The sequence below is a fragment of the Bactrocera dorsalis genome, chromosome 3, assembly GCF_023373825.1.
Source record: "Bactrocera dorsalis isolate Fly_Bdor chromosome 3, ASM2337382v1, whole genome shotgun sequence".
NCBI classification, from domain to species: domain Eukaryota; kingdom Metazoa; phylum Arthropoda; class Insecta; order Diptera; family Tephritidae; genus Bactrocera; species Bactrocera dorsalis.
In genome coordinates, this window is record NC_064305.1 from 72862131 (window position 1) to 72889190 (window position 27060).

A 27060-nucleotide genomic window follows, 5' to 3' on the forward strand; every position below is an offset into this window, starting at 1 on the left:
TTTATTGTTGTGCGCATATTAAAGAGTAGAAAAGTATTTACGGCAGTTTCTACAATAAAAGGCGAGGAAGTGATGTTCTATATGTGGAACCCTACAACAAGATATTGTAAGCTTTTTATATGGTCTGCAATCAATTCGTTGTGCATTAATAATTAAGACGAGTTGGTTGAATCTCTCCAGTGTTGTTGTTTAGTTTAAAGCGTTCTATTTTCTTTATAGGTGTATAGGAGTTAAGAACAAATTTATATAAATGGTGTTCCTAGTATAGGTACTTTTTTCAATAGCTATTTTCGACAGATCACGCGTGAGTCGTGTCAAGCTGTCATATCATTTTTGTTCAGTATTGTTTGACATTTCAGCATGGAAAGACTTGAACGATTTGACGCATTTTACGCCGAGATCTTAAATTGAAAGTGTACAAAATACAGCATGTGCAAGAACTGAAGCCGTTCGACCTTCCCAAGCGACATCGTTTCGCTCTATGGGCTCTTGAAAAGTTCAAAAAAGATTCGACGTTCGAAATGGATCACCCTTTATTTATATACACGCACACATTTTACAATATTTAACTGACAACTAAAGAATTATAATGCGCAATGTGGACAAGGACATGTTGTATAGCGAAACCTTCTGTAGTGAGCATGAAATATAAACATTGAAATAAGTATTGGAAACTTCCTTGATTAGTCGGTCTGCTATTTTATATAAAACTTTTAAAATTCAGCAGCCCAACAATCACTATATGAAATGACTTTTGAAAACATTTTTTAGACCTTTATGTTCAGATTAACGACTCTTTATACAATTCTCAGCTCACAGTCGAGTCTGCAAAATTCGAATCCGAGCGGACCTATATTTACATACGTACCTGAATATATCCGTATACATATCCGAGATCTATTACCACAGCAATTTTCCTGAAAGTCTTTCTTTGGCATAACTTTCAGACTTAAGTAAAACATTTTCTATCTTTAATTTCCGCCAAAAATCGGCATAACCACTAAAGTTCCTTAATAAAGTGCTAAATAAGTTATAAAATGTGTTTAATAGTTAGACGCGACAACTGGCCTACGTAAATTCGCAACACGTCCAACTGTCTGTAGCCTAAATATGAAACAAGTTAGCTTACCCTATAAGCGGCATTGCAACGGAGAAGTTCTATACTCTCTTCATTTTCTAATAAACAAGAAGTTTGAAGAATTTGCATGCATTTCTACCAGAAATCAAAGTACTATCTTCACTCAAGCTGACTTAAGATCTTTTAATGGGTTAGGACAGGTCAAAGCCCTAAAAGCGGCATATCTTTGCCAATTTATTCTAGAAGTGGTTAAAGGGGAATCGAAAATCTCGCTTTTATGCTTCATCAAACATATATTTGAGTTAAAATTAATATTCCGATAAAAAAAAGGACGGTCTTGGCTCCCACGTCACTGTTGACAGTCATAATGTCGAGGTCGTAGATAATTTCGTCTATCTTGGAACCAGTATAATACCGACAGCAAAGTGAGCCTCGAAATTCAACGCAGAATAATTCTTGCCAGCAGGTGATACTTCGGACTGAGTAGGAAATTGAGAAGTAAAGTCCTCTCTCGACAAACAAAGACCAAACTCTACAAGCCAACTCAACATCCCCGTTCTTCTATTAGATGCAGAGACATAGGCGATGACAACATCTGATGAGTCGGCGTTACGAGTTTACGAGAGCAAGGTTCTGCGGAAGATTTATAACGCAGTCATTGGAAACGATGAGCTGTACGAGATATACGACGATATTGACATAGGTCAGGGAATTAATAGACAGCGGCTACGTTAGCTAGGTCATATCGTAGGAATGGACAAAAACACTTCGGCTCTGAAAGTGTTCGACGCCGCACCCGCTAGGGAAAGCAGAGGAAGACCTTTACTCCGTTGAAACGACCAAGTGGAGAAGGACTTGGCTACACTTGGAATCTCCAATTGACGCCAAACAGCCAAAAGGAAGAATGACTTTCGTGCCGGCCTTTGAACGATTAATAAGCGTTCAAGCAGTTTATTATTTTGAAACTGTTAATATGCCAACCAACCGATTTTGCATGCCGTTTGTAGCGCACAATTGATTGCATGCACCATCTACCTGCCCACGGACAGGCAGATAACAACAAAAACACCACAAAAGTGGCCGCAGTGGAGCACCGCACACACATACATATACGCATACAAACATATGTTGCGTTCGATTTTCGATCGAAATTGCCACTGGTGCACCTCCGGTTGTGGTGGCCTTTATTGAAGCGACTATTTATTCATTGTAGCCGATACACGTTCTTTGTTGTTGATTTGTATTTCTGCTTTTCGCAACTTTGCGCGCATATCCCCAACGACATGATCGGTGGCCGTGCGCCAACCTTAACCATATAGACAATAAACCAGCCATGCAAACTGCCAGCCAATCACTTCGGCCGTCATCCGCGCATTTGTTCCACTTCTTCCTTGCTTCCTCCTGTCCGGCAGTGGATGAAGCCGCCGCTTAGTGAAAACCGCGTTCGTACTCCTCGTACGCGATTGTGGTTAAGCGCAAGTGCGGCACATAGCTTATTTTATTTAGTGTTCATCTCTGCTGTGCAATTTTTATTTATTTTTCTTAATTCTGCGTATTTTTATTGTTCGTGCGCGTTTTTTATTTTTCGATTTTTTCATTGCGGCTCATATGAGTGATTCACACAATATGTATGAGCTGAAAAGAGTATCGAAGCGAATCATTTCTTCATTCTATTGCAAAACTCTCTTCGTTCTTGATTGACCATGCTCAGATTGAAGTACAGTGTTTAAATTTGATAAAAAAAACGTGATTAAATTTGAAAAACGGAAATGCTAGGCGGGCTGAAGAGTTCGCATCAGTTAGCGAAATTCTATTTAGTATTCAACGTAATTACAATTCAAGGCGATATACTGACTACAGACATCCTCCAACTTTTCGCTAAAGCTTTTCAAGTACAGTTTGTGGTGTGCCTCAAAAACAGCTCTAGTTACGGCGATTATCTCTCTAATGCCGTTAAATATGTTTCCTGCACGCTTTCTCTTGAGATCTGTGGACAGGAAGAAGGCGCGGAGGGTTAGATCCGAAGAAAATGGTGGACGCAAAAGTAAGCTGAAAGACAACTCATGCAATCCCGCAATCCTTTTCAAAGATTTGTGACAAGGCGTCTTGTCTTGATGAAACAGCACTTTCTTTTTCCCTATATTGGTTTTTTTAATGATTTTTGACTTCAAACATGTAAACCGCTACCAGTCGTTCTTCCTTTTCGCTGTTCTGCTCCAATTAGAGATTCCAAGTGTAGCCAGATCTTTCTCCACCTGGTATTTTGAAGGGATTGCAGATCTTCATCTTCCTTTGCTTCCCACGGCCGGTACAGCGCTCTCGAAAACTTGTAAAGTCGACTCATCAGATGTTGTCATCGTCCAAGCCTCTGCACCATAAAGCAAGACGGGGAAAATGAGTGACTTATAGAGTTTGGTTTTTGTTCGTCAAGAGAGGACTTTACTTCTCAATTGTCTACTTAGTCCGAAATAGCACCTGTTGGCAAGAGTTATCCTGCGTTGGATTTCCAGGCTGACATTGTTGGTGTTGTTTATACTGGTTCCAAGATAGACGAAACTGTCTACGACTTCAAAGTTATGACTGTCAACAGTGACATGGGAGCTAAGTCGCCACTGCTTGTTTGACGACAGGAGATATTTCGTCTTACAATCGTTTACTATCAGATCCATTTGCTTAGCTTCCTTATCCAGTTCGGAGAATCCAGAACTAACAGCACAGATACCAATGACATCAATATCATCGGTATACTCCATCGTCATCGATTGGGGAATGGGGTGCGACATCTCCTGGTGTTATGCTTTCACTGCCATTCAGCAGACCTCCATCTGGACATCGGTTACTAGGTCACCGCCTTAAATTATACAAGAGTATGCCTCGGTCTTGAAACCTTCTGTTAGTCGCCGCAGTTTTTCGTTGAATTTTCGAGCATTACCCTCTTCGGCCAGCTTGTCAAACTCTTCATACTCACTCACTTCGGCCTCTTACATTTTCTGTCTGCAAATGTGTCTCGCTTCCCTCTTCAGCTCTCGATATCTATCCCATCCCGCAGGTGTTGTGGTCGATTGTAACGTTATTTTCGTTACCAGAATATTCCTTTTGTTTTAGGTCTAACTTTTAAACATATGTATAGATTAAATTTTAGTGACGACCTCTCATAGAAAGTTCTTCTCCTGGTAAATATTTTCGTATACAACCACTCCATAATAAAAAATCGTCTAACTCACCCAAACTAATTCCAAATATAAATATTTATTTATTAATTCTACCACTTAGTATCTTCAAAAGAACCCTCTGTACCACACTGTGCACAGCACAACGCTCTCGACACACTCAGCATGTGGCAGTGACTTTGCTCGTTGGCGCTCGTTGCTAGCACTGATGTGGTGTTTTTAGTCAACTGCTAATGGATGGCCGTATGCTGGCTGGTCTGGAGACATCGGCTACGCTGATTTGGTTGCATGCAGCGCATACGCGTTTAAGACTCGAAACGGTACGGAGGTACGCATGCGCGACGCTCATGAGGCACACGGTCAATTGAACTGCGGCGAATTGAATGTGTAATAAATAGTATGTGCATTAAAATTAAATAAAAAATTTAAATACAACAAAAAAGCAATGGTAAATGAAGCTGTGAAAATTTGAATAAAAAAAGTATAAAAATGTTTAGTGCAAAATTTTACGTTTAATGCAAACCTACTTATGCATGTGGAAGCACATAACGAGCGAAAGAACAAAACGGGTTAGTTGTCGGCCAAACGGTTGGGCGGTGTTGGTGGACAGTGGCGACAGTCTGTGTACAATAATACACACACACATGCATAGAGTATAAAAGAGTGACCGTGTTGGCGGCTATCGGCGCACCGGATGCAAATACATAAAAAAGTGACCATAGATACCAAGAACCACATAAAAATCGCCTTATATGCCATCAAAAGTCTGCTGCACTGTCCACGCGCTAATGGATGCGTGTTATCACAGTGGAAGAAAGAAGTTGTTGTTACTTCATATATTAAATTTTTAATTTAATTTATTTTTTTTTATTACTTTATGTGCTTCTTATACGTAATGTATGTATGTATCGTGTTTGCAACAAAGTGACAACATTTGTCGCGCGTCTAATGACACAGGAAACCGCTGTAAATTGCCTGGAAACGAAAACTATCGAAAGCTCTACGTTGTGGAGTTGAAGCAAAAGTGCTTTAAAACATTACTTTTTTTGTATGCAGGAAATGCAGCCAGTGTCTTGCGTGCAATGTCGGAAATGGCCCTCATGCATACAAACTTTCTGACGTTTCAGTTGTGTTATAAACATACCCAAGTATATGGGCATATGACGCACAAGTGAGGTCTGCAAAAATACAACGACTTTTCTGCACTGGCACGTTTAGTTTTCAGTGCATTTTTTTCCATATCTTTATAGCGACCTTCATTGGTCATTTTTGCATATTATGCGGCATAAAAATGCTTACATACATATGTATGTACATATATAACTATTTTCAATACAGTGTTCATGTAGCTGGTGCCATTATACCTCAAAATTTCTCAATAAGACTTAAAATTCAACACTTAAAAAATGTTAAAAATATAAAATAAGCAATTCGTATAGATTGTTTTTCGCTCAGTGATTCTTGTTATTGTAGCAGAAAGAAAAATTGTAGAAAAATTCTCTGACGATTATTGAAGAAAACTGCCGAATTAATTTCTGGTTCATTCCATTTACATAAACGATACTCTCGTGGGATCGCTTAAGGGGTTAGATCAGTCCCCAAAAAGACCTAACTTTGTCTACTACTTTAAGGAGTGAAGAAAAAACATGAAAAGCCGTAAACTTTGGTCGCACTGAAGCTGTAATAAATGCCCTTTAGAGATACAAACAAAGTCCTTACAAGAACTGGATTCCGACCGTTTAGCTTATTCTGTGATCAAATTGAAAGGCGAATTTTTAATTTATACTTCGCGTGTATTTCGAATCGGGTTTTCTGTAAGTTGGTAGTACTGTTAGTGACAATTCACGACAAAATATTCATTAGTATATGAGATATGCGTCGTTTTGTGAGGCTCTAAAAGTGAATTCTTCGATTTTTACTACAAGTATATCTGAATTCATTGATCAAAAAAGTGCGATAATGCACCATCTCATACTGCATTGGTTGTTCGTGATCATTTCGCCACATTTTCAACTAATATCATGTCGTAACCATCGCATTCGCCTGATTTATCTTCGTGTAACTTCTGGCTATTCAGCAAACTCACATGAGGTCTCCGAGGACACCGTTTTGACTTAATTGAGGATATAAAAACTGAATCAAAGAAGGCTTTGATAACCATCGCGACGGACAATTTTTCCAAGTGCTATGATGACTGGAAAATTCGTTCGGGAGGGGATTACTTTGAAGAGATGAATTGGACAAATTTCACCTTTCAATTTGATCCCAGTAGTATGTCAGCGTAATGCTATAATTGTCCGAGCTGAACACTTTCTTCGAAGATTGTCTTATTGCCATAATAATCCTTGCCAAATTTCGTAAAGATATCACGTCAAATGAGAAAGCTTTCCATGCAAGCACTTAGTTCCGATCGTTTGTATGGCAGCTGTCTGTTGTCCGATCTGAGCACTTTCTTTAGAGGTTGTAGCAAAGTCTGAGATAATAGTTTATACGAGTACCAAGATTCGAGACAATAACTGTTAAGTAAAAAAGTTCTCCCAACAAAGACTTGAGTTAGATCGTTCAGTTTGTATGGCAGCTATATGCCGGCAGATCCTTCAACTTCAGCAGCTTCTTGGAAAGAAAAGAACGTTTGCATAATTACAGATCGATATCTCAAAAACTAAGAGAATTGTTCGCATATATGAAGACAGACAGACGAATAGAGAGACGGACATTTAAACACATACATTATAGGGTCTCCGCCGCTTTCTTTAGGTTAAAAAATACCGGACCACTTTTCGAAACAACTGTTTCAACGGGCCCTTTGTTCGTCGATGATTCTATGAATTTCTGCCATCTGCGATTTAATTTTAGTTAGTTAGTTTACATAAACTGGCTAGTAAAATACATACAATTTTAACATTTCATCTGGATGAAAATTTCAAGCATTATTGAAGAAATAATTTTGGAATAATATTTTTATGACCCTAAAATGAAATTTAGCCCAACATCAAAAATTCTGATATTTGAACATTCTAGTCCAACGCTAATGTTCGTAAGGCCTCATAAGATCTGGATGAAATTGGCAAAGATATTTCACTCAAATCTCAAAATAACATTTGTAAATTTTAACCAAAAGAACTTCGGAGAAAATGATGAATAAGCAATCGACTAATCTGAAAATTAATCACATATAATTCTTTAAAAAAAAAATCCAATGTAAAATTTAGTTGAATTCAAGTTTAGTTTGCAATTTTTATGTACTCATTGCTAAATTTAGCAAATAAAATATTAACAAGTATGGAAAGGCTAAGTTCGGGTGTAGCAGAACATTCAACCACTTGCAACTTGTAACAAAGACTGGGAAATCAGGCAATATAGTTATTTGTCAAGTTTTCGCTCAATTTTATTTATTGTATTTTAGGCACAAAGATGTTAGGTAAATGGGGGCTCATGGAAATATTGTCACGATTCAACCGATTTTTGATACACAGAGATACTAACTATTAACAGGAAAATATTCTCCCTGAAGTTCAATTGGATATACCATACATTGACCGATATTTTCGGTGAAAAATCGACTATATGTATATGCAGGGTCCACATTTTTGCTACCTAGGGGCTTGAAAAGTTTTGCTTGGATTTGTACAGTTTTGGGTCATAGGTGGCATACTCTAATGTCATTATTTATTTTCAAAAATTGTTTCCCACAGGTGACCATTGCCACCGCGATTGCTCGTGCCACGTTAAAGTTCTTTATCTTAATTTTGTGCTTAGTTTTCGATTAATGGCATTTTATGGGCGTCTACGAACTCGATCTTCTTTACGATCCTAGAAACGCGTATACCAGGTTGCATCAAGATATCTTAATTTTTACTCAAGTTACAGCTTGCACGGGCGGACGGAAGGACAGCCAGATAGTCACCCAGATTTCATCTCGTCGCCTCATCCTCATCATTTGTATATACATAACCTTGTATCTATCTCGTTTAGTTTTAGGCGATACGCACAACCTTTAGGTGAATAAAACTATTATACTCTTAGCAACATGTTGCAAGAGTGTAAAAACATATAATATGTAAAAAGTTATGGCATCCAATATTTAAAAAAGCTTTTGAATACTCCAAACGTTTTCAGCACTGATAAGAATCCACTTGTTTAAATAAATACCATATATGTACGTACATAAATATTTAAAAGCATTTCGGCATATTAAATATGCCGGCAAATATTTATGACTGTGCAATGTGGTTTCTTTACATGCCCACTTATGTTATTTATTTTATTTTTTCCCATATACATATATATTTTTCAAGTCGTTTTGTTATTTTTTTTTTTTAATTTTTGTTTTAATTTTTTATTTTTGTTTTGTTTTATTTTTTTTTTTTCCCCAATGCAAATAATAACAAATAATTTCGTACCGATTTCATTCATTTGTATATTCTCGTTAATCCACTACTCATTTGATTTTTTGCTTTATAAATTATGCAAAATTTTACAGTGCTTCTTTTTCAATTTCTCCTCTCAAATGGCAGGTGTTTTGTTTGCCACCTCGTACGTGTATATATATATACATGTATATACATATATGTATGACATATACTATATGTTTATATATGTACATAAACATATGTACATATTTATTTTGGCATGAGTAATATTTTTGTCGTTGTTGTGACAAAACAAAAGCCGCAGAAAAACGTCATCAAACTTAATATTCCAGCAATGAACGGCTCAGCCCAGATGTGAGTCCACATAGCTCATTAAAAAATAATTCCGATCGTGCATTTATGGTGTTGCATTCAAAATGGAATTGAAATAAAGCACACAATAGTAAAATTTGTAGGCATATAAATTGTTTTAATTTGCTATTTATATAATTAATAATTTTTGGTAATTTGCTGCAATCTTAAAAATTAAAAAAGCTCAGAAACTTAAGAACGATAACTTTTTGTGAGAAACAAGTTTGAGAAATCTAACTTTTACTAATTTTTTTTTATTAACATGCTTAAATTTGAGTGTAACAGTTATTTAATAAAGTTGGAAGTTCCGTATTTCTAATATATTTTCAAAAACTTTTGCGTTGTTTGAAATATCATATTCAACATTATTTCATAACTTATCTTTATGGGCACTTTTAGTTAAAAAATAATTTTAAAGAAAGTGTGGAATTCAGAAGCTTTGCAGAATTTAAAATATAGTACATTAATAAAACATTATTCATGTGTTCTATGACACTCTGAGGAGGTTGGTGTTGCAAATGGACAAAGTCGGAATTTTAAACTCCGTCTTATACCATCACGTTACAACATACTACTGTGATCAAATTGAAAGGCGAATTTTGTCCATTTCATCTCCTTCACAGTAATCCCCTCCCCCCTGCAATACACTTATGCCAACGAATTTTACAGTCATCAGAGCAATTGGAAAAATTCTCCGTCGTGATGGCCGTCAGAGCCTTCATCGATTCAGCTTTTATATCCTCAATTTGAGTCAAAACGGTGTCCTCGGTGTAGTAATGTGAATTTGTTGAATAGCTAGAAGTTACACGAAGGTGAATAAAGCGAATGCGGTGATTGCGGTATGTTATTAGTTGATCACGAACAACCAATGCAGTATGAGATTGTTCTTTATCGCACTTCTTTGTTCAATAAATTCAGATATTGTAAAAATCGAAGAATTCACTTTTAGAGCCTCACAAATAGTGTCTTCAAGTTATGGCAACTATCGTCCAAAAACTGTCGAAATCGGACCATAACTTTCCAAAGCTCCCAGATACCTAAACTTATGGCTGACTTTATATCTGAAATAGCGGTCAACCTCTGAGATATCTTAATGAAATTCTAGGAGTGCTTTTTCCTGATTAAGATGTAGCTGGTAAAAAAATGATAAAATTGAAACAATAGTTCCATAAGACCCCTTTGAGAGTTATCTTAATACTTGTAAATTATATATATTTTTTGAATACTTTAGTTTAATAAAAAAGTATATTTGTAACCGTCGGACCTTCCCATGTACCCAAGATAGCGACGAAATTGATCTCGATCTTACTCTAACCTCTATGCTTCTAAATAAATGATATCGCATCTCTTGTTGACATTTCTTCATGTTATTAAGTATAAATATAAATTCCGTCCCTTTTCTTGTGTTTATATAGTATATAATTTATCTCAATAGTGTTTGATTATGCCACTCGACAGTGAAAATTGCGACCAAAAGTGCACAGTTCATAGTTCACCTGCCTGAGAGTGAAACTTCATACCATTTTTTTCTGGTGTATCATGTGAAAATATGGGAAAACACCTTTGCCAGTTAAATGGTTAAATGAACAATATGCCAATACGTAACTGAAAATATGAACAAATTGTTGCGAATTATGGCGAAATACTTTCCCTTGGTGAAACATTTTTCTTTAATAGTAATAGGCTTTAGTAACTTCGGATTGAACTCTGTTAGCGATTTACATACATTTGTACATATGCACCATATGTATATTAGCAGTTACAGTTAAAAGTGAAATCACACTCGTTTTCTACATGTAGTGTATACAACATATGCCATTGATCAGCCGAAAGATGCGACTTCATTTTACGATTGACCGCTTTTCAACGCATGATATGCAAAATCTTGGAATAAAAAGATATGAATGTGCGAGGCATATGTATTAATCGTTATATGTATATACGTATATGTGTGTATATAAACATGAAAATTCGAAAATATGTACATATTTTATACCCTGAACTTAGTAGATTAAGTTCTCCCTGAAGTTGTTAATACTCAGAAGTAGACGCCAGGGGCATTATATGTTATATACTATATAAATATAAATGGTCAGCGCAACGAAGTAGATCGATTCATAGATAGATAGATTTCATGTCCATAATGATGTTTGGGAGAATGTCAACAAATATGTCCTTGTCATATGTCCTCAGCATATTTGTTGACTTTAAGAAGACGTTTGACTGCCTAAGCTGGGATCGAGTGGTGCAACGGCTGGAGGAGCTTGGTGCCGGAAATTACTGTTTGGCGGAGTTACTTTTCGGACAGAAAGGCCTCTCTAGTTGGTATGAATGGGAGTGTGGAGATTGAGGTGGTTCGTGATGAACTCTCTGCTTGAGCTCAGCTCGATCCACTCTGTAAGTGTTTTGCGTATGTGGACGACCTTCTTCTTCTGGTCGAAAGTCGCTCGCGGTCTGGGCTAGAGCGAACTGGAGGACATCTCTTAGAGAGTTGGAGTTTAGGTGTGAGGGTGGACATATCGATGAAAAAACGGTGACCCTACTGCTTAAGGGTAGATTGTCGCCGGTTCGTCCACCGATTGTCCGGGTGAACGGGGTCAGCATCAGGTATGTGCCCTCTTGACCTGATTGTCATTCAACGTGCCGCTGCATTCAGATTAAGAAGGGGCTTGAGTGTGTTATTGCTGCGAAATGACTGGATTTCCGATGATGATGTGCAGAGGGAGGGATATCTAGGGAGCAGGAGGCTTTAGATGATAGGGTCAGGCGTAGGCGGCAAGACTGTTGAGAAAATAGTTCTAACGACCGAGTCACTTATGACTACATTCGGGACGTTGGGTTTTTTGAGGGTAACCCTGTCTTTCTGCTTATGGGACATGCGTCTCTGAATGCATTTTGTATCAGAGGCACCAATCTGATAGATCGGGTTGTTTTTGTGGAACAGGATAGAGGACCGGGTGTATGTAATTGCAGAACGCTCGATGTATTAGGGCATTAGGGATCTGGGTGGTATGGGGATTAGTTGGACTGATGGACGTTTAGATGTTAGCGATGTGATTTTCACTAGTCAGAATGCTGAACAGAGAGGGCCGTTTCCGCGAGAATTGTGAATGGGAGCTCAACTGCAGAGCATTTAGATGACAGAGGTTTTATTTTTATGGCACTCATTTTTAGTATAAATTTACGTATAAATTATTATTAAATAATCTTTATAGACCTTTTAATTTTATTTCAATTTTTTTTAATATTTTCCACTGAAAAGAATTAATTTAAATTAAAACTACTTAAGCAATCGTTAGTTCAACTATTCCGATATGAACATTTAACCTTAAAGAGCAGCGAAGTTCATGGCAATATATACATACATACATTTGTATTCTATTGAATTATGAACCACAATTTCTACCCATCTTCCAAATCAACGACGATACAGCACGCCATTTACCGTTTATGACACCATACTCACACTAGCACTCACAGAATGGCACACATGGTTTGGTGGCGACGCACCAAGCAACCATCCACATCTCATCCGCATGAAATATCGCCTTAATTAATGGTTTCATACAAGCATCTTGCGGATATGCGTTTACATGTGCATGTCGGTATGCCTGTAGATATGTATTAATGGGTGACCATTGGCTTTTTTCTACATAAAATAAAATTTGCTATAAGTATACTCTTTCGCACTCACTGTGTTCAATACTTCATTTGTTGGCAGCCAGTCGAGTTTTCAACGTTTGCAGAAAAAAGCAAAAATGCCGCCTTGCAAGTGCTCGCTGCGTCGCTTGATTAGTTAGCTGGTGGCATTCAACATGACTCATGTATCAACTACAAGTTGGCGATGTGCACATGCATGATGTTCCCCCTCATTGCTGCCACAAGTAGTACATGAATTGCTTTCATGGCACAGCAATTTTCTTGAACGCTTGTTGAACGGTGGCAATGAGCTCAGCTTTAATAAGAAATAAAATTACATTAATTAACTTGGCGCATGAAGGCGATCAAATGGCGCTGTTGACGATTTTTATTTCGTTTTCATATTATTTTTTACTTTTTCACTTTTTCTCAAATTAGGTAGTTTTGCGGATATGGCAAATATGTGACTATGAAGCATAGCTGGAAAACTATTCTCCGAAATGTTAACATTTTAGAAAATGATTCAATACGGATGCATGCATACATAAATAAATGTGTCATTAATGGTACCCACACATATTCATATAAGTATATAGGAACTCATGAAAACTATAGTCATGTTTATACTATCCCTTCCGATCATATTTGACCCGAACTGGTCCATTTGGACTACGCGCGCAAACCGATTTGATAAATATTTTCCTAAGTACAAACTTTTTATATTCGTGTAAAGTTCAAACACAGAGCATTCAATAAAGTTTGGGAATTCGTCGAAAACTTGCCTCATACGAGTCAGTCAGTCTCTGTTAGTGAAGATTAAACCGGAAGTTGTCATGTTGGCATCAGAAAGATAGCAGAATATGCCTAATGGATGGATTCGCCACATTTTGAATAATTTTTTGGCTAAGAGGTGTGGCAATGCTAGACTATTACCAAAAGACCTGAATCTTTTTCGAAAATGACCCCCAGTAGAGGTCGCAGAAAGGATTCTTAGCAATATATAGGATACGCAATATTTATCAATGGGACGTGGCGTGGGCCTATGAATATGACTTTGAAACTGTCATGATAATTTAACGAATAGATCTTCAAAAATTAACCGAAACCCCAAAACCAAAAACCTAAATAGAGGCCCTTTCTGCCAAGACATATAGCAAGTGTATGGAAAATTCGATAAAGAAAAAAATATTAAAATAATTTTGTTTTCTCAGTCCGGGTCAAATTTGACCAGATGATATACATACTTACATATGATCTTATACTAGGACTGTTCAAAAAATCTATACAGCTTGCAAGAGAGGGTACCCCTCTCTCGATTACATAGGGATGGGATCGTCCTCTTGCGTTCTAACGCTAGCCTTTTAGACTTCGCGTGAGCTTAGTACGCGCAGGTCAACAACATCTGCGGTGAGACTATGAGATCCTTTTGGCCTAGAGGGGAATGTAGGAGATCCACTGTACTTGCTCTCAGCAAGAATCATCTTGCCGCAATCATATAATTTTTACAGGTCCAATAGGCGCACATGCTGAGGCAGCCAAAATTGTATGGTTAAAGGTAAAGCGGTTTAAATCCAGGCACTTTCTCCTCCAACATTGCCTAGCTTTTGCAAGACTGATGTTGAAACATCTAGGCAGTCATACAAGTATCTTCTAATAAACGTGGTGAAGTAGCCGGAATTGACAGCATCTAAGTATTACAGTGGACCGGCATTTTCTGCTCGATCCTTCTGATCGACCTTCTAACCTAACCTAACCTTCTGCATCAATAATATTAATTAAACATCGGGAACGAGATATAAGTCAGAAGAATTTCAGATGTTGGAAATCAAAGTTTAATTACCAAACTTTAAGAAAGCTTGCAAAAGCTTTTAAATGTCTTAATTATAGTGACGCTCTCTCCAAGGCTCGGCACGTACTTTTCAGCTTGCTTGGTATTATACTTATAGAAAAATGTAAAAAAATAGAATCCGTGGTGATAGCCTGCGAAATTTCGAAAGTCACTTCACTTGCCTCGTATGTAAATATACTAGGTAGGCGAGATTTTATCCAAACTTTCAGAAAGCTTCCGAAAGCTTTTAGTATTACATTTACATATAATAATGCATACTGGAAGCAAATATGTATTGTATGTATGTATATCATACTTATGTATATTTGTACTCGTTTACATTATCTGGAACAAACTTTACTTGCTAATTATAAAATTTTAATTAGCTACTAAAAATCTAAATCTGAAAATAAATTTATTACGAATCCCAACACAAATTTACACTTTTATTACTAAACTACTGCAACGTCAGTTTTAAATATTAGCACGAGCACTGTGTGATCTAATCGATGTCACGCTGTACACTCCATTCCGGGTCGTTTATATTATAAGCCATTGTTATAAAGCGATTTCGTGCAGATTTTTACAATAAAATTTAATAAACTGGACAATTAACGGAACAACGCCCATCTCAGCATGCGACCCATTTACATGTGTACGTATATATAAAATGTTATACTCGTCGCTCGTTTAATGTAAAATGATTGTCCCATAATTAATTGTTTTGTCTTCCACTTTCAACCTTTTCGACATGAAATGCAATTTCACTCTCATTCAGACTAAATAATAACAGTAAACAATTTGGTGATCTAATGGCAATAGTCTGGTTTTGTCATTCATGAATCATATTACGTATGTACATGATTCACAAATGTTCATACGTGTGTGTGTGTATATAAAAATATGATAATGCTAATTCCAGTTTTTGTGAGTTAATTTCTTAAATTTCCTAAATATTTATCTGGAGTAGAGCTTTTAGTTTAAAGGCAATAAATAATAAGTAAGGAAGTACTCCAGACATTTATACTTCAATCTAAATACCTGTAATAAATAATATGTTTGAGTAGCGTGGTCCTTAATATTTGGTTATGTAACAGTGGACCTATTTTTATGAAGATATAATACGAGTATCTACAAATAATTACAGTTAGTAATCACATTATTTATTAAACCAAAAGCCCTTCCCTCGCATAGAGCTCTTGCGGAAGCCTAAACGCATGCCATGAATCCTCAGGATTTAGACGTATGCTCGTTAAGGATCGTACCACCTTGATGTATTTAAAAAATGGGACTTGTTACTGGCTGTTGAGTAAAACTACTACTGTTCACTTTCGACAAAACCAATCTACAACAGAGAGAAAGAGCTTCGCGAAGGCTGCACAGACTTTTCAGCCTCACATCGGCGCCAAACTCATTCAAACTTTTTAAGTCTCCGCTAGCGTACGATACCTGCTTAGTTTTATAAGGCGATAAAGGTGTCATGCCGCTAGTTGGGGCCCATCTACATAAACTACTTTAAAATCGATCACTTTCTGATGGCTTGGAGACAGGTCACATTCATCCTTAAGGGCGACAAACTCGCACGAAACTCCCAAGTACTTAAGGTTTATCAATATGTCCTCGTTTTTATTGAAAACATTGGAGAAGTTCATTAGAAGCAGAATTCCAACCATTCCCAGATGTTTCTCACCCTTCATCGGAAGGCTTTAGCCTTCAATTTGTGGACAAACGAAGCAGTTGGGATTTATCCTAAATAGGAAGCGCTGTAGCAGAAATGCAGTGAGCTTTTTAACGTATGAATGAAAGCTTAGGGGAATAGTAGAAGTACCAGAAGTAAAAGTAGGTAGAAATCTTCCGTCGTTGCTCTCCATCAACTCTAGTTTCAGGCTACCAGGCTACCAGACCTCTACAGTTACTCTCAAGTGAAGTTGACCGTCAGCAAGGTAGCAGTAGATGTACTTCTCTGAAATGCAGTTTCTTTCAGAGAGGCATGCATTCACTTCGATAGCAGTGCGGCGATACTGGATTTAATTTGCGGGCGGTGTTCAAGATCAAAGAGGGTTTTATCTCTTTATCGTTAACATCAATTTACTTTGTTGTCCGTCACAGCGGAATCGCTGGAAACTGAAGGCTTTGCTTTGCCTTGTAATAGTGGTCACCTTTACCCAAATTTTATCAGTTTGTGAATGAGTTGATACTCCGCTGTCTTCGACCTATAGACTTTCCATGCGCTTGGAAATCGCTGTCCAACAACCAAAACTTGTGCAATTACAAGATCAAGTAGGCGTCTGGACCACTCGCTCTTAGACAGGTTGTAGCATTGTCCGGTAGGCTAATATGCGGAGAGGCTGCATGTCTCGTCGCTTGCATGCTGACAAAGCCAATACGAAGATCAACAAGGTTCAATCATCTAGACACTTTCTTCTCAGCTTCTCAGTTTTTCCTGACTAAGCTTGAAACATTTCAGTAGACACACCTTCTGCGAATAAATAAATCGAATGAAATTTTTTACTTTTTTCTCTGCGAGCTATGAAATTTATACATTGGCTTTTCAAGGTTAGATTCAACTGCAAAACATACGATCTTAATTATAGTGACGCCTCTCAACGACTCGGCTAGTACTTTCCAGTCTGCTTGGTATATTACGAGTTTATACTTAATGTAAAAAAATAGAATACGTAGTCATAGCTTACGAAATTTCGAAAGTGACTTCACTTCCTCGTACGCATACTTGGTAGGCGGTATTCTGCAAAAGTAATATTGCGAAATACTTGAAGCTGGTATTGTAGTTATGCTATTCTCAGAGTTCGTTAAAGCTTGATTCAAACCCAAAATAAAATTTCGAAAGAATGCCTCAAGCAGCTCATTATATAAGGTAATCTTGAAAAAAATATAGCTTTGCGTAGAAAGTTAAATAAAACAAAATTACAAACAACAATTATCATCTATCTGCAACAATGAAATCTGCCAAGACTTTCCAGAGCTTGAAGTTCTTACGAGTATTTCACAAATAACGTCATCGCGACGACACAATTTCAATGAACCGCGAATGGAGTGAGGCAGTAAACGCTCGTAAAACCAACATAAAACAAACAAACATAAAACTTTTAAATAAGCGGGCAGACAAATAACCATACAACAAGGCAGACAACAGACTGACGAACAAACATATTGCACATACATATGTACATATGTATGTACATATATACAGATAGACAGACCAAATGATCACATATAAAATCAAGCACGCGGGGCATAGAATGTACGAGCCGAATGAAAAACTGTTTGTTGAAAGAGTTCGTAGACCACAAGTAACGCCACGATGGTAAAGACCACAATTGCGGCAACAACAGCAGCAACAACAACAACGGTAGCAATGAGCATAATAAAAATAACCGCAGCAACATAAAGATAGCACACGCATACAAATGTACATATAGTAGATACTAAACATACAATAAATAGCATTAGCAACATTTTGCCGCAGTGCACAGTGCAGTGAAATTAACAACAATAACAAAATTACAAAAACCAAAAAACATAGCACAGGAAAAACACACCAATTGAACTCTGGCAACAGGCCACCGGCAATTGTAACGATAGCAGTGATAGTTCCAGCCGCAGCATCGCCAACAGCAGTGGGGTGGTGACGCTGTGGGAGGCATAAATAGTACGCCGAATGGGAATACACTGCTGTCTACTAATAGAATTCCAATATGCATGCGGGTAGCCCAACACACACATAAATACAGACATATGCAGAAACATGCACACAGAGATAGATATATGTATGTATGTATACATTTACAGTATTTGTGTGCTTATTGTGTTGTTGTTGTGGCGTGTGGACTGGAGAACGGCATGTGACCGACAGATCGATTGCTCGCTGACTAAGCTGACTTTGTTTCAGCAGCGTGAAGCAGCAGCAGCAGCAGTTGCATGCGACTGTTGTGTCGAGAGTTTCAGCAAAAGCAAACGCGATCAGCGCTCGCACACACGACGGGGTATCACACGCGAACATATGTTGTTATCAGAATTAATAGACGCTACTAAACGGCAAATGGATTAAAAGAAAAAGTTTCATATGAAAAATAAATAATTATTAAAAAAAAAATAATTAAAAATAATTATAAAAATTAAAATAATAAAAATTTAAATAATTAAAAAAAAAGTTTAATATTAAAAAAAAAAAATTATTGAAAAAAAATTATTATTATAAAAGGATTAATTATAAAAAAAATTTATTTTTATTTATTATTAATAAAAAATCAAAAAAATATTAAAAAAAAACAAATAGTTATTGAAAAAAAAATATTAAAAAAGGAATAATTATTAAAAAGAATTTAAATAAAATAATAAAAATTAAAATAATAAAAAAACAAATAATTATTGAAAAAAACAATTAATGAAAAAATATTATTAAAAAAATTAAAAATTTAAAAAACCAATAAAAATTAAAATAATTTAAAAAAGTTCAATATTAAAAAAACCAATAACAAAATTGAAAAAAAATATTTTTGTTAAAAAAAAAAACTAAAAATAATAAAAATTAAAATAATTAAAATAATTAAAAAAAAACTTCAATATTAAAAAAACCAATAATAAAATTGAAAAAAAAAATTTTTGTTAAAAAAAAACTAAAAATAATAATATAAATTAAAATAATCAAAAAATAAATTAGAGTGGAATAAATACGGATTATTGTCGAAAATAAAAGATTATACATATATAATAAAATTGTGCAAAAATATATTTAATATTGAGAATTTTATCTTATTATCTTACAAACAAATATATTTTCTTTGATTTCTGTGTCTAAATAGAACAAAATTATATTTTCGCACAGCTATCCAGTTCCTCGAAAAGCAAGCCAAATCAGTTGCGCAGCTGAAAATGGTGTGAACCACTTAAAAAAATATATGAATAAAAATAAAATAAATAAAAATATAAATATAAATAAAGTGAGATAAACGCTAAAGAAAGAGTGCAAAACAATCAAACCCATAAACAAAAAATAAATACATACGAAAATTATATAAAATAATAAATAAAAAATCTAGCGTCGCTCCAGCTGTGCGAATCGTGATCACAGTCACCGCTGATCGTTGATATACTTTTAACACCAAATCGCTAATACATTTCATTAACAGCACCAAAAGCGTTTTCAAAAACATATAAAAAAATTTTTGAAACAACAAATCCACAAAAAAATTATGTAAAAAGTGTGTTGCATAGCAAAATAAAATATCAATAAACAACACAAACAATAATTAATATTAAATAAAAACACAAATAAAAAATAAGACGAGAAAACAAAAAATTGAAAAGTGATTTAAACACAGCCACTCCTCACCTCCCACAGAGCAGGGCGATCTATGGCTTTATTACTACGTGCATAAAGTGAAAAGTGTACTAAAAATATACTAAAACCAAATCAGCACAAATACAGGCGTAGCAGGCGAGCGCGTACACACCCGAAAATGGCTCGGAAAGAGCAACCGGCCGCTAATGATATCGAGCAATTTCTACGAGGTAAGTCGTTATGCTTGACTAATTCCGCTGAATATTTCCCCCACTATCTATCACTTATGCATTATAGCGGTGTTGTGCGACAAGCTTAACTGTATGTAAATATTTACAAACATTCCGAGAGATATACTACAATGACAATACTAATAGTGAATTCATTGCCAAGTGTTATAACGTTTTCGCACATATGTGCAAGTTCTACTCCACTAAGTGCCGGCCCCAATTTCTATGACTTACGTGGAAAATGCTTACATTGCTCGGTGTGTGTGTGCGTATAAAACAATTTTCTTGAGCGTGCCAGTTTTTGAGATTTTTTTTCAGAGTATTATACCGGAAGTCATACTTTGCTGACGCTTCTTGTTCCGTTTGAATGAGTTTAAAGCCACACTTACAGTTAAAATTGAGGTAGTTGAAACGATTCATTGGTTTTGCATAAGAAAATGTAAAAAATGGCAGCGGAATAAGCAAAAGCTAAACTAATGGAAACTTTGGAAACAACTAAAACATTCGTTAGGAAAAAGCACCCCAACTAAGAAGGAAAAGCAGACAATTCAAATTCTATCGAAGCACCAAATGGAGCACAAAAGTTGAACAGCAAGTTCACTCATTAGCACAAGTCGGTCGATATTTTTATGCCTTCGTAACAGAGTTTGTTTCGTAAAGTTTATAATTTTATGGAATATAATTTAGATAACAATTTTTATAACTTCTATTATCTCAACTATAATGCATACTTTAATTTATTTCAAAATTTACAAATGAATTGAGCTCCTTCTTCTCTAAAACAATAAATCCTATCGTAAATCATTGCGTATCTCCCATATCTATATATTATCTATAAAATTTTCTCACATTTGGAAACGCTTCCCTTAACAAATATTCCCTTTTATTGCTAAATTTAAAAGCAAAAATAGCTTAACTCCATAATAATGGTTTTTGAATATTTCAAAGATCTTCGAAACAAAAGATCTCTATATAATAAGACTTTTTTACATGTCTCAATTGTTTTGTACAGGTTTTTCCGAATGAAAAAAGATCTCACTGCTGCCATTTCGCCAACTAGTAAGTTAGGTTATGTTAATCTGGTTGACCAATGAGCCACGCATAGACCAATTTTGGTCCTTTGCGATACCAGATGGAGTCCAATTACTAGGTCCAAGAGGAATAGTCATTCCTTTAGGATGCCTGCGCCTGACGCGAGTTTGGCAGACTACGTAGTCTCAATGTCGATACCTCCCCCAATGTATTATACCATGGGGACCCCATATGCTTTCAGCGTAGTTTCGCCAATGCGGGACAAATGATCAAGAGATACTCCATTGTTTTACTCGTGTCTTGTTCTAGACATTTCCTGCAGTGTTCTCGATCTGTCAGCCCCATTCTGTGAGCTTATGTCGCCACCAGAAAGTGACCAGTTAGTAATCTGTTCATATTCCTACAATCTCTTCTATTGAGTGACAATAGGAATTTCTTGTTCGATCCACCGTTTTGCATATGACTTTGCAGTTTTGCACGCAGGTAGCTGCTAAGTCACAGCTTCTACATATTAGCATAGAACACCTTCGCTACACCATACCTCAACGAGCGAGATATAGATAGAGAGTAATCTAACAGATTCGAATCAAATAAATAGTAGGTGGCTGCTGACAACCGCTTTTTTATTAATTTTACGCACCTGCTGAAAGCATTTATCATTTAGGGAAATGATTGATGTAAGGAACCAAAATTTTCCGATCATTTATCCGAAGAACTCATTTTCAATCAGAAAAAATGTTGATTAATAATGCCTTTGGCATTCAAACAACATTTGTCAGTCAATTTATCTGAATCTAAAAGCGCTCAACATCTTCAGGATTTTCTGTACATTAAATCATAAATTGTATATTTTTTTTTGTAAGAAAGAAAAATGTTATCCTCAATTGCCCCGAAGCTGTAATTCTCTCTACGAATACAAAAGTTACATACAAGAACATGATTTTGATCGTTCAATCCTTACGAGCGCTATATACTACGAGTACAGTAGTCCGATATAAACAATTTCTTTGGAGACTATACCGTTACCTTGAACAATTATTCATGTCATGTATCATTAAGATATAGTATATTCTCAAATAAAAAAAAAGCCCACAAGGGCATGTTCTTGATTATTTTATATGTATGTTCTTGGCAAACTTGATACACCCTATTTAGGGTATAAAAACGAACTAACCTTCAAAAATTAAATGTGACGACTCATTCATCGTTCTTCGCAAAACTAACATCCATAACAAACTATATACTTCTATTACGTGACATTATTTCCCACTCAAGAAGAGTGGATAAAATTCAAAGTTCAAGTTTTAATGCTTATCTTTATAGAACTTGTCAAGGCAAGAGTTTGTTGATCATCATAGTGACGAGATAATACCATAGTGTTCAACAGCAAACAATGACATAAGATAACTTCAAAGCTCCAATAAGACTATCTTTATTACACATTGTAAGTGTATTAATTCTTCTAAAAAGTTTTCCAATTTCACAACCTCTGTTAATTTAAATATGAATAGAGAAAGAAAAAAAAGAGATAGGTTTAGAATTTTAATTTTTTTGAGTTACATGAGGAGGAGTTCCAAGAAAACTTGTTAGTTTGATCTTTTTCTTAGTCAAGGTTTTAGAAAATTAATTCAGGGCAATTAAATAGAACTGGTCCTACGCTACGCCTAAAGTTTCGATCAAGGTTATAACTCTTTCGACGACAAGCCTTCCGGAGCGTGGCGCATCTTCGACCACCTCTACACCAGAACGAGAACGTTGAAACCACCGTTGTGCGGTGGAAATGGAAACTGTATCGGGTCCATAAACTGTACAAATTTTATGGGCGTCTTGAGATGCATTTTTGCCTTTATCGTAGTAGTACTGTAAAATATGCCGTATTTTCTCTTTATTTAGCTCCATGTTTGCGACGCCATAACTCACGAACGACTTAAAAGAAACAACAATCAATGACAGCACGTGTTAGCGCGTGAAATGAACTTCGAAAAAGGTATGGCATGACCCGATGCGGGGTTAAAACTAGAACTACGCGCTTTCAGCAACTAGCGAAAAATACCGCAAGACTTTTTTATTACTACAAACATAGACTATTAACAAAGAAATGCTGAAATTTTTGAAAACAAATATTTTTAACTCGGTCATTGCGGGGCTATTTCCGGTAACCCCTCGGAAAAAATACGCACCCGCGTTATCAGGATAACTCCTTACTAGATTATCTAAATACGTGCTTTAGTTAAAACCTTAACTTAGGTCTTGGACGAAGGAAAAAAACCAAGCACTGAAGCACATTTTTGCCAGACATTTTTTCAAAAAGAATTAAAATTTCAAGGAAAATTTCGGGACTTTTTTTATTTTTTAAGTAGTTGTAATCGGAAAAAATCCTTCGTCCAAGTCTTTAAAAATCAAATCTCAAAGGTATGTGTAAAATTTCATGAAGATCGGTTGCGAAGTTCTCGAGAAATCTTGCTAAACGACTTCAAAAAAACAGTTTTGATAAAAACATCTTTAAAGACAGTGCACTTAGCCTAGCTAGCCTCGAGCACACAAGTTTTCAAGGCTGTATGTGTGAAACTATCAATCGGATCAACTGGAAAATTTACGACAATATTCTAGAGGTGTTGTGCAACTTGACTTTTTTTAAACCCGTTATCACATGTAACCCCTTAAATGAAAATTATTGTTAGACTTTTTTTTATAATTTAAAGTGGGTACCGCCAGAATTTCCAACGCACCGGCAGCCGAAAATAATGCTAATTAAATTTTCTTGAACTAAAACTTTCTTTGCATACATATGTATAGTATGTATGTATATTCAAATAAACACCTACATACATACATACATATGTATGTCTTTAGCATGTTCGCAAAATTATGAAAATATGTGGCGCGAAGCCACAAATCACCGGACGCTTGTCTGTTGCAAATTACTTGGCAACCTACTTATTGTGGAACAAGACTTTCTACATCAGTTCACACACTTTGCTGTGGCCAATATTAAAACTCCGACACTGACTTACTTAATTATATATTTTAAGTATTGTTAGCAGGTTTTATAAATACCCCAAAATTGTATGAAATGCTATAATATTAGACACGCCTCTTCGGCGTCAGCTAAATTGAGACTGCGAAAAATCGAAAAGAACCTTTTACTCACATGCATACATATGTATATGTACAAAGCCAGTAGATCAGTTTGCTTCTAACTAGCCGCTCGCACCGACTTACTTAGTAATCTAATAAACTTCTTGTAATTTTGTTTGACTCACTTAAACACACACACATAAATACAAACATATTCTACAACGTATGTACATAAGTACGTATGAATATACAGGTAACTTGCTGCAATTGTTGACTTCCTCAGCTTTTCAACTTGTTTGTTGTTTGTTTAGTGCCTCGCAGTAGTCGCTAGTTTATTTTGTGTGATTTTTTCTTTAAATTTTTATTTTATTTTTGCCACAACAGCTCGATTTGTAACAGCGTTTGCGGTTTCTGTCTGCTCAGCTTTATTCTTTTTGTTATTTTCTTTGCTTTTGTAATACATTATTCATTCGCGCGTTTCATTTTTGTGGCTGCAAATGTTACAGTTGTTGTTGTTGTTATGTTGTTGCGTTGTTGTGTATTGTCTTTGGTCTGAGGTTAATAGTTAGTAGTGCGCGGTTATAATATATTTTTAATGTTTTTTTTTATTTTCATAATTTTGCAGTTTTTCTTTGGTTAAACGCTGTTACCGTTATTCTGCCGGCTTTTACTTTTCATGTCGCAACATTAACACATTCGCAATTTTTATGAATTCATCATCGTTTAGCAGCTCGCCAGGTTTTTATTATGCTTTTTACAAAGTCATTTAAGTTTCAGAGCACAATCGTTGACTGAGGAGTTCATAACTTTGGGTAACATACATACAGACACAGAGATGCATGTATGTATATGTATGTATAAGTATGTTTATATTTAAGTACAGTTTAATAGTCACAGTGCTCCAGGGCCTCATTAAACTCTTTCACTTGGCTTTGGTTAATCTTTGAATTAGTTCGTTGGTGGAGTTAGTCAGGGCTAGATATATGTACATATAAGTAAAGGGTGATCCATTTCGAGGTTCGATACTTAATAACAAACTTCAAATATAATGGTGACTGTTTATTAACATTCGAAAGAACATTATTTAAAGATTATCTAGCACAAATGTGGGCCGTGGCTACATCTCAGATGGTTCATTCGTTGAGTCCAATTTTCGATGACTCGTTCGAGCATTTCGACTGGTAACTGGCGAATGACACGCGTGATGTTTTGCTCCAAGGCCTGAATCGAAGCGGGATTGTCCGCATAGACTTTAGACTTTACATATCCCCACAGGAAAAAGTCTAACGGTGTGATATCACACGATCTTGGTGGCCAATCGACCGGCCCAAAACGTGAAATTATCTGCTCACCGAAGTGTTCTCTCAATAAATTCATTGATAGATGCGATGTGTTGGAAGTGGCGTCGTCTTGTTTCGAAACCAAGTGTCGCCGAGATCGTGAACTTCAATTTCAGGCATCAAATAGTCGGTTATCATGGGTTGACAACGGTCGCCATTGATGGTTGCGTTCTCACTGACATCATTTTTGAAAAAATATGGACCGATGATTCCACTGGCCCTCAAACCAGACCAAACCGTGTTTTTTTCTGTATAAAATGACAGCTCTTGAATCTCTTCAGACTCCTCTTCCTCCCAAATGTGGCAATTTTGCTTGTTTACATATTCATTGAGCCGAAAATGGGCCTCATCGTTGAACAAAATTTGGCTCGAAAACGTCGGATCTTCTTGGACTTCTTACTTCTTTCTTTACTGCGTCCTGGACGTGGTTTATATATCCAATAATGAATACTGGGTCTCAAGATGGGTGATGGTGTTCCGATTTGTAACCTCAGTAGGCCGATTCTGTTGACCGTAAGTTGAGCGAAACACCCGAAACACTTTCTTTACAGAACGTAAATTTTTGTAATAAAGTTGAAAGAATTGTAAACGTCGTTCTGGCGTAAGTCTTTCCATGATGAAATGTCAAACAACCCTGAACAAAAATAACATGATAGCTTGACACGACTCACACGTTATCTGTCAAAAAGGCTATCGGGAAAAAGTACCTCAACTTGGCTCACCCATTATATGGGAAAAATTTTGAAAAGTATGTATGTACATACATACATACATATTTATATAAGAAAAACAACAAAAAATCTAATAAATTTAAGGGTAAGGCAATTTATATTACAACAATCACGATTTTACTTTATTTTGTAAGTTTAATTTCATTTTAATAGCTGAAATTTCTTAGGTACAACTATACTTACATGCACTATATACATATGTATATACACACCTATACGCACACCTTTCATTAAACTACCGTTAGTTGACTTTTGCTCCCAAAAAGCTTAGTTAGTTTGACAGTTTATGCAGCTGCTTGACTAGGAGCAAGGTGTTGAGTTACTCAACTGTTTTCCAAAAACAAAAACAAAAAACAAGCCTCATTACATCATTAACTTGCGCTTTAGCGCTTTTAATTGCGATTTATAGTTCCGCTCACAATTACTTCGTTTATTAGGGTGCATGTGGTTTTAAATCGCTTTCCGCTGAGATTGTTTTCGCCCGCTTTAACTAAAATGAAATACTGTGCTTATCTCTATCTCTATTATATTTTATTGTAAATTACCTGTATGTGAACAACGTCAAGAAAAATATTTTTTTTTTTAAAGCAGCAACTTGACCGTTTGTAATGCTCAGGGCTAGTGGGTCACACTATAAGCTAGACTTGGAGATCAAACATAGTCAAAGAACTGCTTCATAATTAGGTTGTTCCGTTAACACAACTTTTGCATACCGTTATGGTTTACCTTTAGCCAACGTAGCCACTGTCTCTTATTTCGCTGAACTATGTTTTTTTGCGACAGACGTTGTACGAGGTGTGTTCAAAAAGTATCGCGAATTGCGTGGTGCATCATGAGTTCTTGCCACAGGGAAGAACGGTCAATAAGGAATATTACCTGCAAGTTATGCGCAATTTGCGCGAAGCAAT

The 27060-nt window shown here is 36.0% G+C and overlaps 1 protein-coding gene across 4 annotated transcripts in view; it reads left to right on the forward strand.

Annotated features, from left to right (window-relative positions):
- LOC105233499 (uncharacterized) overlaps positions 1-27060 on the forward strand; it is a 35202-nt gene that overhangs the window by 4433 nt on the left and 3709 nt on the right. Inside the window, exons 1-2 of one of the 4 annotated variants that reach the window (XM_049452247.1) lie at positions 4551-4645; positions 19286-19971. The exons of 1 other annotated variant lie outside the window; for it this stretch is intronic. In XM_049452247.1, the coding sequence (XP_049308204.1) occupies positions 19920-19971 (52 nt within the window). In that variant the 5' untranslated portion in view covers positions 4551-4645; positions 19286-19919. Of the gene's footprint in view, positions 1-4550; positions 4697-19285; positions 19972-27060 lie in introns of those variants that run through there. 2 more of the 4 variants (XM_049452248.1, XM_029553489.2) reach the window with 2 other exon arrangements.